Consider the following 12,255-nt stretch of genomic DNA (forward strand, 5'->3'; position numbering starts at 1 on the left):
TTATAATCCCAAATATTTTCATGAGAGAGATTGCATGAGGATGGGATTATCTATTAGTCATGGAAATTGGACGGTCACTGGATGCATAATGCTAGGGCACATAAAGTGGGAATTTAAGGGTCATCATGAGAACAAGTGGTCTATCAAGTGCCTATCATGAGTATGTGCTTTAAGGGCTGCTTCTGCAACAGTTCTATCACTTCTCTGTGCATGTTGAGTAAACATGCAGTGGAAAACGAAAATAATTTTAAAAGCTTGAGTGTCACGCCTTTTATTACATGCATAAACTACAGACTATCAATATAATACTGAGACTAGTACGTTATGTATTATTTATACAGCTCTCTGCAGTGAGCCTCTGTAACCAGTAATGTTCTGTCTGAACAATGTGTTTAATAAAGCAGATAAGAACCTAAACATAAGGGTAGGTTTGAAAAAAACCCCTTGGTTTTAAAAATATTATTTAAAGTTCTGGGAAACATATCTAGTCAAGGCTGTTTTAAAGATAGATGAAAATAGGAGGATTTTTAACTGTAAGAAAAGAGCTATAATGCTATCTAGTAACACATTTAGGTTAGTAATCTTTGATGGTTTTAAGAAAAAACATGAAGTACTTGTACGTGAAGGAATCATAGAATATCCTGAGTTAGAAGGGATGCATAAGGACCATCAACAAACCTCATCATCACCATAGTCAAACCTCTTATCTCTTAGTATTCAAGCTGCTGAAGTATGTAGGAACACCACTTCTAATGTGAACATTGGGAGTGTGTACAGGAAAAATCCTCTTCTGCCAAAGTATTCAAATTTGTTAGCTATTGAACTTTTAACTTGTTTTTTGAATATGTGAGAGCTCAATTCAGGTTAATAAATCAAGCATTTAAATCAGTCCATAATGGAAGGTCTTAGGAAACTGAAGGAATAGGTGTGAACATCAGGGCTGACATAATATGACAAGTTGTTTCTTAACATCCTGGCCAAATGTAAGTTCACAGCTCTACTTGAGACTGTGTGGGTTCAGCCATCACTCACATCGCACAAATTAGAAATTTTGTGAAATATTTTGTAAGACACTAGCATCTTGCAAATAACTATAGTTTTTAAAGGATATTTGGTAATTGTTGCTAATCAGTTCAGCAGCAACTGTTTCCTTTTCTTTTTTATTGTTTTGGGGGCAGGGAGAAGAGAGGGAGCTTTTATCTGAGTTTATCTTCACAACTTCAGTGCTTTATTGACACGTATGGCATGATGATTTTTCTCTCCCTTTCAGAAGAGAAACCTGATTGCTCCAAGGCTCGCTGTGAGGTCCAGTTTTCTCCTCGATGTCCAGAAGATTCCATCTTGATTGAAGGCTATGCACCTCCTGGTGAATGCTGCCCACTCCCAAGCCGTTGTGTGTGTAATCCTGCAGGCTGCTTGAGGAAGGTTTGCCAGCCTGGCTATTTGAATATATTGGTTTCTAAGGCATCAGGAAAGCCAGGAGAGTGCTGTGATCTCTATGAATGCAAGCCAGGTAAAAGTAGATACAATTTCTTTTCCCATTTTTTAATTTTTTCTGTCTGACAAGCAAAATAATCTATACAATTTCATCCAGTAAAGCCTATAGAGCTTCTAAATTCTTCTGATTATTCTTGAAAGTTAATTATTATATGTAGGCAATACCCGTTAAAAAAAACCACAGGATAAAAATATTATGGTAAATTTCTCTTTTTTCTTTCTTTAGACATTAATTTAAACTGAATAGCAAGGGAAAAGTAACTTATTGAGAACACTACATTTCTGTGAATGCCACTAGTGCAAGTGACATGCTTTATATATTGATTAGATTATACATAGGTTTTTCATAGTAAGAATATATTGTGTATGAACAGGGAAGTAGGATTTCTGTTTCAAGATCTCTCTAGATTAAGTGCTGGCCCTTAAAAACTGCAGAGTGAAAGGATTATGTGGGCATACTAAAAAAAGGTTTCAGTATTTATTCATCTTCCATTTCATGAGAACACAAATCACCCTTTCTAGTGATTTATTATTCCAAGTGAAGTGGAAGATGTAATTCACTCTTTGATCTGGGCTTTGGTAAAATAAATAGTCAAAACAGAGGACCGAAAGCAAGCATATAAAACAGTATAATCCAAAACATTATATGCAAACAGTGCTATATTTCAAGTGTGCTTAAACAGTGCCTTTCCTATGCTTGTTTAACATTTTCTTAAATCTTCCAAAAAAGAAGATTGTACAGTCTTTCTATTATCTAGTGTTTCTCTTTATGTTTTTTTCCCTAATTTCCCTAATATTCAGTGCAAATCTGTGTGGAAATTTAAACAAACTTTTTTGTACCCTGTCCTGAGTAGTTGGTGAACAAATTTTTGCTATAATTTTTTGCCCTGGAACATTTTGTCAACCGTGGGCTTCTTTAATCTATAAGTAGCTGTAATTTCTTGTGACATGGTCTTGCTTTACTCCTCCCTGGTTATGTTTCCTTTCTAGAAGGTTTTTCCATTAATCAGCACTTTAACATGTGGTATCCAAAAGCAGACTAAGATTTTGGGAGACTCTTCATCAACACTAAAAACTTTAGAATAATTGCCTTTCATTTCTCATGCAAAACTTTAAATAAGATTGTAACTGTTTTACAAGAGGTATTTCTAGTTGGTGTACTGCTGTGATGCCAGGATCTTTCTGTAGTATGACCACTACTGAACTGTTACATTTGTACATTTTAATTCCTCCTATAAGGAATTATGCTTTCTTCTTCCTACTTCAATTATGCCTGTAATGAATTTTGTCTTGTTGACTTTGGATTATTTATCATTTTCAAAAGAAATTTTATTTCTGATCATGTCCTCCCAAATACTATTTGAATTCCCATCTTGTAGTTGGCAAATAAGTCCATCCAGACTTTCCCATGGAAATTACTTCTTGAAAGCTGTTTTCAACTCACTAGTTTTACAGAATCTTCAAATTGAATATGATTTTCTATCACGTTAGTGAATTTATGTAACTCTGTCTGTATTGTTTTCTGAAGAAGTTTGTTGGTTTTTTTTTGCTGTAGGGAGTTGTAAGATGTGAAGGTACATGGGACTGGAAAAATGAAGGTGTGTGTTAGGAGGGTGGAAGAGCAGAGGCTTTGAAGAGATTGGGGAAGGAAAGAAACTTACTGGGATTTAAGGGGAACTTAGAGCTTTGCAAAGGGGGCTTAGAAATTGAGAGACCTGGTAATAAACCCTGCATCTTTGGAGTTTGACTTGGTATCCTGAAGAATTGTAGGCAAGAAGAGTTAGAGAGGAACTAAACTATATGAATTGTTACTGAAATGCCATGTTGCTAGAAAAATATGGGTAATGAACAGAATAAGGCCTGGGAGGTTGGTGTTCATGCAGAGACTCTTGTGGGGCTGCTGTCATCAGTTTTACTGAATGTGTCAGCAAATCTATGGAGTTAACGTGACATTAACAGAGAAAAATATGTTTCCATTATTTGCCACAGACCTAAAAACTTTAGTTCTGTGAGCAATGCTTCCAGAACACTCTTCCTGCACCTCCATGTCTGTATAACTAGCCTCAATAGGGGTTTTGCACCAGCAAGGGCTTTCTGGTGGAAATTAAGCTGGGAGGACTACTTCCTATGACAGCAATGCTGCTGTATGCCAAGATAAAGGTCTTGTGCAATTAAAGCATAAATTGTGTTTATTTCTGTTTTTTAAAAAAATATCACTGCTCTGTAGTTAACTCTGGCATTTGAGTTGGGAACCTTCTGCTGAGAACTGCGTATGTGCAAGTGCTGTGATTGGCAATAGAGTTACTGAAAGGAAGATAAAGTGTTTCCTCAACACTAAATATTAGAATAAAAATAAAATAATTCATTTTGAGGTCCACTTCCTCTTCTGCCCCTTTTACTTTAGGAATATAATTGAAGGTGTTTTTTAGTTAAAATGAATACCGAAGAAACTTTGTAGCTTAGTCACACATGTCTATTAACCTCTAGATTAATTTGCTTTAAATGTTCTTACCTGTTCCTTCACCAAGTATATCACCACAGTTGTAGCACCTTCTGAGAACAAGTGTGTCATGCTCATTGTTTTACTGTGGTTGCAAAGCTCAGAGATGAGATAACCGTGGTTTAGTTCCATAAGACACCTCTCTTATTCCTACAAGATGTGTGTAACTGTCCATTCACAAGTAGGGAATTTAGTCAATGTGTATTGAATTTAGTTTTAAGCTGAGGATTACATATCTCAAAATGTATTTTCAATTTTTTTTTCTTAGAGAGAGTTTGAATGAGCAATCTCAAATGGAACTGCATAATGTGTTTACAGCAAAAATAAAAATAACCCAAAACAAGATTTGTGGGAGTGTATGTGCTATGAATATGAACTATGAACAAGGACATTTTTAAAATCGTGTTTGTTTTTATAAATATGATTGAATTAAAATCTAAATTAAAACGTATTTTGCTGAAGCGTTGATAGGAACTCTAGCTGTCACTTCTGAATAAAGCAAGGTAAATAGTTTACTTTGGAAGTTGTCCAACAGATGTTTGTTTTACATTTTTTGATAACTTTTGTTGTTGCATATGGTGCAATGGAGTGTCATCTTTTAGTTTCTGACATCTTTGGGAAAGCATTGGGAAATGTCTGTCTTGATAGACATAACCTGTGTTGAAGAGACTACTCATCTGTCATTTTTTCAGAAGTCTTTTTGGCAGAGCTTTCATTCACTCATCTCCAGCATGGCCTGAAAATTACTCTTTTTTTTCCTCTACCAAATACTGGTTTCAACACAATTGTAAAGAAAATGTTATTGTTTGCCTTATTTCTTTGGGGAATTCTGTGCAGTCAGGTTTGATGGAAAGTCCAAGACCAGCAGCATGATTTAGTAGGTCCCATGTAACGATGCACAGGGAAGGAGCTTGTGCTCCACCCTGATCCAGCTTCAGCATTGAAAATCAGATCTGGAGCTTATACAGCCTTGCACTAAGGACAAGGGTTGGCAAAGTCAAGTGTTTATACAGAGCTTAGAGAAATAGAATTCTATAATGTTTTTCTTTTGTCCTCTGTTACTTACAGGATAGTACTTACATTGTTTTATTGAATGATTTGTTGAAAGCTTATGTTGACAGAACTTGAGATAGGAGTGGGAAAGGATTAGACAAAAAGAGTGAGGAAGAATTACAGATACCTTTCTAATGAAGCTGGAGAAATGGCTTTTAAGTTGGCAGTGAAGTTGAGGGAAGGGGAAAAAAATCAGCAAATGTGGAGATCCATATTGGGAAATACCTGGTATAAGGCATTTAAGAAAGTGGTTCAGGCAGTGAGATAGCTGCATTGAAGATCCAGGAATGCTGTGGTTGTATGTAATATGTACTGAGTTTCATGGAATGTAAAAAGGATAAAGCCTTGTCATGGGGAGATACTTCCTTTCTACTTCTCCCATGGCAGACAATGTGACTGCCATTATCATCTATAGTTGTGTTGTGTTGCACTGTTCATTGAAATGCATCTGAACTGAAAGCAGAGGATGTCATGTGATGCTTCCACGCTGTAAAAGCAGACTGTGTATCCTTGTACTGAACCCTCAGAAATTTGCAACTTTTGAAGCTTTAGCCTGTGCTGAGCCACTGTTTCATCAGAAATGCAAATACTGACTTGGTCCTTCACCATTAGATACATAGGTATTTATTTAGATCTTGCCCTAAACTGTACATTGTATTAGTTGAAGAGCCAGCCATTTTATTAGTTGAAATATGTCAGGTGGAACATAACACACTTAGTATACTTTGATAACTTATTCTACTAGAAAGTTTTATTCACCTGGTTTCATTAGCAGTTTCAAAACCTTTGGTTTTGTTGTCTACAAAGGAGGTAGCATGACTGCAGATATGTCAAGGTCTGCAACCATGGCAGGGTTTCTGCTACCTTCTTGTAGAAAAGTGCTCTCAGATGCTTCTATATACAAATTCAGTGTATATGAGAATTCTTGAAGGCTTGTGAGCAAAGGTTGATTGGATGAATCTTCACTGATAGGAAACTGGAACTCATGAGTTCTAGAAGACAGATTTGTCAAATTGTATTTAAAGCTTAAAGTTTCTATGAGAGACAAAAAAAGAGTTTAGAATAAGATATATAATAACAGCTGTTATTATATATAACAATACACTGTTCATGAAATGTATACATTAATTATTGGAGTCACAGTAGGATGTGAAAAGAAAATTAAACAGTCAGTGGCAAATGTTTGCAGTCTTATTTTTCAGGACAGTAGTGCAGCTAATCGGGAGATACCTTTTAAAGAAATGAAAAATCCAATTACAGGTTGTTCTGTAACTTCAGAATATTTTCAGCTTATCTATAAGTTTCTGTCAATACTTTTTCCAGTTTGAGAAACCTGTTCAAATCTGAAAGAAAGTAGGAACTTTTTTCCTTTCTCAAATATTTTTCATTTCTTATCAGTCTTCATCTCTTTCCTGTGAGGCAGCTGTGAGAGAGATGGGACTGTTCCACCTGGAGAAGAGAAGGCTCAGGGAAGATCTCGTCAATATACCTGAAGGGGGTGTAAAAGCAGAGCCAGGTTCTTTTCAGTGGTGCCAGTCATAGGACCAGGGATGCAAGAGATACAAATAGAAGCACAGGAGGTTCCCTCTGAACATCAAGAAGCACTTTTTCACAATGAGGGTGGCTGGTCACTGACACAGTTTTCCCAGAGAGATAGTGGATTCTCCATCTATGGAGATAGTGAAAAGCCACCTGGGCATAATCCTGGGAAGCCAGATCTACAGGGCCTGGCTTGGGAGCCTCTAAGAGGTGCTGTCCTACTGTGGCTGCTTTATGATTAATCTGATAATGTAATGATAAAGAGAAAAACTTTGAGTAGTCTTAACTTGGGGTTTGGTTGTAATGTTTTTGAAGTTTGTACTTGATTAAAAAAGACAGTCTGGGCTGCTTTTCAGTGTTAATGAGCCATGTACTATCACACTGTAACCACTGCAGTGGAGATAGGAAGTGCAGATGTGATTCTGAGACTGATGTCTCATGATGACAGAGTCAGTTATTGCTGTGTACCACTGAGGATCAAGCTTGGAAAATGTAGGATCAAAAGAGGAAAAATAGCCCTTTGAAGGTTATGAGCTCTTGCAAAAAATGTGGGTAGCATTGTCAAGCTGCTTTAGTAGTTCTGTAAGCTGCTGTGATAGTGTCAATATTGCAGTGAAGTTTAATCAGTAATCAGGGATATTGTGCTGCATAATTTGCAGTCTGATAATATTCTGTTCATCCTTCGTGGTCAATCAGAAAGTAGCTCATTTCTTGGAGAGGGAACCGTGTTTTATTCTGCACTTTCTAAGTATAATTATGAAAAGGCATAGAAGATACACATTACCTGAGCTGGTAATGTTTGTTACATGGAAGACTTAAGACCAAATAAGAGCAAAATGTGTTTTAGATTTCCTGAGTATAACTTAGAACATTAAATATATGTTTAGCCTGGTTTGGGGTTTTTTTTCTTTTGGATTTCTAGACATTTCTTGCTTTCTAAAAACTGTCAGTCAGTCTTTCTTGTTAAGTAGAATTCCTCATCTTACTAATGCTGAAATATTTGTTAACTTGCATTTCATTTTTGCCATATATAAATATACAAACAAGACAACCTAATAAAATAGTCTTTAAAAATGTACATTAAACATGCACAGATATATCTATAGTGTATCTCCTTTTTTTTCCTATAACCCAAGTATTTTGCTGTTTAAACAGACTTTAATTAGTTAAAAATTGAACAATGAATTGTTTACTGTTTTAAAAGCTGTAGGGAATATATATTCTTCCATAACAAGGGTACTTCTATTAAATAATATTCACATTTTTAATGATTGTGTAAGGTTGCCTGTCTAACTTCTGTAATTTTTTTTATTAACCATTATCAGTTCAGTTGCTTCCTAATAATTTTAAAAAGTAGAATCTTAAAGAGAAAGGGAGGCTTTTTGTCATGCTACCTAGCAAGCACACATTCTTTGGATAATTTTTGTGACTTAAAAGCTGATGCATAAGTGGTTGCTTATGAGGAAGTAATTTGCAGAAAGCTTCCAAAGCCTGAGTAAAAGAAATGTTCTTCTTCCCTTCCTCCGTAGTGTTCAGTGTGGATTGCAGCACAGTCGAGTGCCCTCCTGTTCAGCAAGTTGTTTGTCCCCTGGATAGCTATGAAACCCAAGTCAGGCTGACGGCCGATGGCTGCTGCACCCTGCCCACAAGGTTGGTGTCTCAATGGCTCAGTCATTTTTAACTTGTTCTCGACAATTCACGCACTGTAAATACAGGATAATAATGTGTACTTCTGTGAAAATAAATGCTGATACTGAATATGAATATAACCTACATGAACTAGGTTATATCAGTCTGGTGGAAATGCAGAATCTTGTATTTTCAAAGCAGAGAAAAGGTCTTCACAGGACAGATGCATGAAATTGGTTTCTGCTAACATTATTGGAGGAGTTCATGTCTCTAGATTGGCTTTCAATTAATTCAATTAATTTTGCAAAAGTTAACTTTTGAAGGTGTTTGATGGTAAGGAGTTAAGTGATGGAGATGACAAAAGACATGCTAGAAAAACTCATCTAGTTAAAGGAGAAGAAAAAGTCTAATTTTTTGCATGACTGCTTTAAAAAGTGAAAGATGGAACTCTCTGGAATTGTAGGGGAACAGACATTTCAAGTACTTACTTACATTTTAACTTCTGTTGTTGTTCAAGCAGGTATAACTTACTGTGATTAAAAAAAATAAGACAGTTTTAAAGTTGGTTTTGTTCCACATGCAATGCTATTTGAGTTGGTGTTTTTACAACAAATTTCCCAAAACCTGATTCATGCATATGCCAAATAAATACATATTCAAGCAAATTCATGCATATGCCAAATAAGTACATATTCAAGCAAAAATTAACATGAATGAAAAGATTTTACACCAAAAAGAAAATTTTCCTTGTAGATGTCGCTGGTTGGCTTACTTAGTGGAAGGTCATTGCAGCCATAGAATGTTGTCATATTCTCAGCCCCTTGCATAAATAGTAAAAAAGTTGCAAAGAATTCAGAAAGTCAAGGATGGCATAATCAAGGTTGTTCTCTTTTGGGTACCCTTTGGGTGCACATTTATTGTGGCATCTTCTCAGTATACTCCCTTTATTCTGTGTCATATTTTCTGTAAAATTCCTAGGAACTGCAATGATGTATTAGTTCAGAGCTGACCTGGCTAGTTGGGACTGTGCAGGAGTCTGCAGATTTTATACAGTCATCATACTGCCATTGTTGCAAATATAATTCAGCATGTTCAAGACAACTAGAATAAAATGCTGCTAAGGACTGTATTCAGAAAGATAGATTATAAAGTGAAAGAAGCAGTCACAGATTAATATTTCATAAATTTAGAGTTTAGATTAACATTTAATAACATTGATACATTAGAAAGAGTAATGGTACAGTTTTACTTCTAGATTTGTTTCAGCTTGTTGGATTAAAAAGTGATATATAACCTGAATTATTTTTGTTTCACAAAAGTAAAATTATGTTCTATTTTTATGCAGTCTAATATAACTTGTGGTTTGCAAGTGCTTGGGTGAAGAAAATGAAAAATACCCACTTCATTCTTTGTCAGTGATAATTTCAATGTTCCTTCTATCAGGAAATACAGATTACCAAGAAAATAAATCTTTATTTACTTCAGAAAAATCACCAGTTTGAAATATCTTCTCTTTCTAGGACACGTGTGTGAACTGATCTTAAATAGAATACCTAGAGCAAGCACGTTCTTGAAAGAATCTTTTTAATTTGTTGAGAATGTTTAAAAATAAAGTCGGTTTGCTGAGCGCCAACCGGTGACTGAAGTGTCCTTGTCAGTGATGAAAGCACTGTTCCCTTCTCCTGTGCACAAAGATCCCAACTGTACAAGCAGGCTTACAGCATGTGAATTACTAGATAATTGTGGATTCCTGAAACCTCTTTGAAATCAGTCGTTGCACATTCCTGGGATCAGAGTTTAACAAGAGGTCAGAGCTAGGATAGAGGAGTACTTAGCTCCTGGAGCCTTAGGATCTGAAGGGGGTTTTGTGTTAATACCTCTGCCCTCCTTGATGTATAAAACTGCAAAATACCTCCACAATTAGCATAACCTAGTATGTCTGCGGGCAGGTAGAAACAACTGTAGATGTCTTGTACTCCTCCATTATTTTTTAATTTCATGGCTCAGTCTACGTTGATGTATATTGTTATTAAGTGGGTTGCTATTTGGATTGCCTTAAATCAGCCAAAGCAATAATAAATTTTTTTATGGAATAGGTGAGAAAGAAAGAAGAAGAACTGAATCTGATAGCAGCTTTACATGTTGTGTGCCTGCTAGAAATATATTTAGTTATTTTGATTTTCATAGACTACTGTGCTTCTTAAAGAAGACAGTGGCATAGTCATCATTTATGTGCTGTAAGTAAAGATTTTATTTGAAGGGAGGAATAAAGGAACACAGACATGGGGGTAATAGAAAAGAAATAATAACAAAGTGCAGTTACATGGAACATGAAAATTGGGCCAGTTGACTTCAAGTTCAGTGTTTCCTCAGATTTGAGGAGACACTCTTTATATTTGAAGGGTCTCTATGAGACTTGCATGCTAAAATTACGGGAAAAAAGTGCCAATTTATGGATGAATGAGTCTGTGGTAGGAAAACAGGATGGTTTTCCCTAATTTCAAAATTTCCTAATAAAATATTATGAATGATGAAATATCAACATTGCCTTTTCTGAGATTCAGTTTAGAATCTCCTAATTGCATATCACATCTCTTTTTCATTGTTAGAATTAATTTCAAAAGAAGTGGCACTGTATTTTTTTTGGTGTACATTTATTAAAAGCAGAGAATAATTTATTATAAGCAGAGACATTGTTCTATAAGGTCATGGACTTTAGACAGACAGTTAGACTTCATGAAATTGTGTTTTTAAGACTATGAACTCTTTGAAGAAATTATGATTGTCTGTTTCATTTACTGCCACTGAAATAAAAGTGTCATACAAACAGAACCAGAAAGCAATTAGAGGAGAGTGCCCTGGTTAGGGACGGATGACATGTCACTGAGCTGGTTAACAAGTAGTTGATAATTACATACAGTAGGAGTAGATTGACTTCTGCTGCACCTCTTGTTCTTGGCGTGTTCCTTGTACATAATATGCTGGGAAAATGGAGATCCTTAAATCTGATGATAAATAGGCATTTCTTTTGTGAGCAAACTCTTGAATGCGTACTCATAACAATGAAAACTCCTTGAGCAATGCCCGGGGAAAAGTGGGGATAGTAAACATCTTGTAAACATAAATTCTTGTTCTTGCACTCAGAGGTTACATTTAGTGTCACGGTGATTTCTAATGCAGTGGTTCAAACAGAACAAAACATACTGATTTGGCATCAACATCAAAATACCAGTTGCTTCAGCTTTCATCAGGCTGTTATGAGACACTTATCTGAAATTTCCAGCAATTATGTTAGGAAAGCTAAATGTTTGGAAAACAGGAAAGCAGCTATTATGTTAGGAAAACTTAGAACAGTCTGTCTCTGGTCTTGGTAAAGATGCTTGCTTTTCCAAGGAGGTTGTTGAACAAAAATGTATTAGAGCTCTTACAGAAAACATTACTGTAGTTTTTTTAATGTAGGTTTGTGGTCTTCTATTAGAAAGTTGAATGTGTCAATATCAGCTTTACAGAATCTCTTCTCTTCGAATGTTCCCAGTTTTTCCTGTTGTAAATGAAGTTTTTTCAAATTTACAGATTCCTTTAGGAATTTATTTTTAAGTGTAAAAATCTTTATCAAAATCTGTTTTATATTTTTATCTGTGAAAAATTGAACAGGACAATGATTATAAACTGCTTATATTTTTATTGCTCACATAGTTTTGTGCATGTTTCATAAGATTTTTACTATATGGCCTGTTTGGATAGCTTTGCGCCTAATATTTTTGGATTATCTTTTTTTTTCTTTGTGACTGTTGTCAGAATAATTTGGAAGTTTAGTCTTTATTAGGTCTCTGCTTCTTGCTACTATTTTATACCCATGCTTCTGTGCTATCATCTTATATATCACTTGGACATGTTACAGATTTGGTAATTTCAAGATTCATTCAGTGCTCTGTTCTCAGAGATATTTCACACACACACACTCACTCCTCCCCCTGCCCTCAGCTATTCTTGGTCGGTCTTTTAATAAAACCAGATAACCAAGAAAACTCCGTTGA

General features: G+C 35.5%; 1 protein-coding gene across 2 annotated transcripts in view; it reads left to right on the plus strand.

Moving 5' to 3' along the window:
• Positions 1 to 12,255, plus strand: part of CRIM1 (cysteine rich transmembrane BMP regulator 1) — a 175,881-nt gene that overhangs the window by 80,528 nt on the left and 83,098 nt on the right. For both annotated transcript variants that reach the window (XM_071429511.1, XM_071429520.1), the window contains 2 exons: positions 1,271 to 1,513; positions 8,119 to 8,239. In XM_071429511.1, the coding sequence (XP_071285612.1) occupies positions 1,271 to 1,513; positions 8,119 to 8,239 (364 nt within the window). The remainder of the gene's footprint in view (positions 1 to 1,270; positions 1,514 to 8,118; positions 8,240 to 12,255) is intronic.

This window comes from Agelaius tricolor, unplaced genomic scaffold (assembly GCF_023055355.1).
Source record: "Agelaius tricolor isolate 1412-34295 unplaced genomic scaffold, bAgeTri1.0.p SCAF_1, whole genome shotgun sequence".
NCBI classification, from domain to species: Eukaryota; Metazoa; Chordata; class Aves; order Passeriformes; family Icteridae; genus Agelaius; species Agelaius tricolor.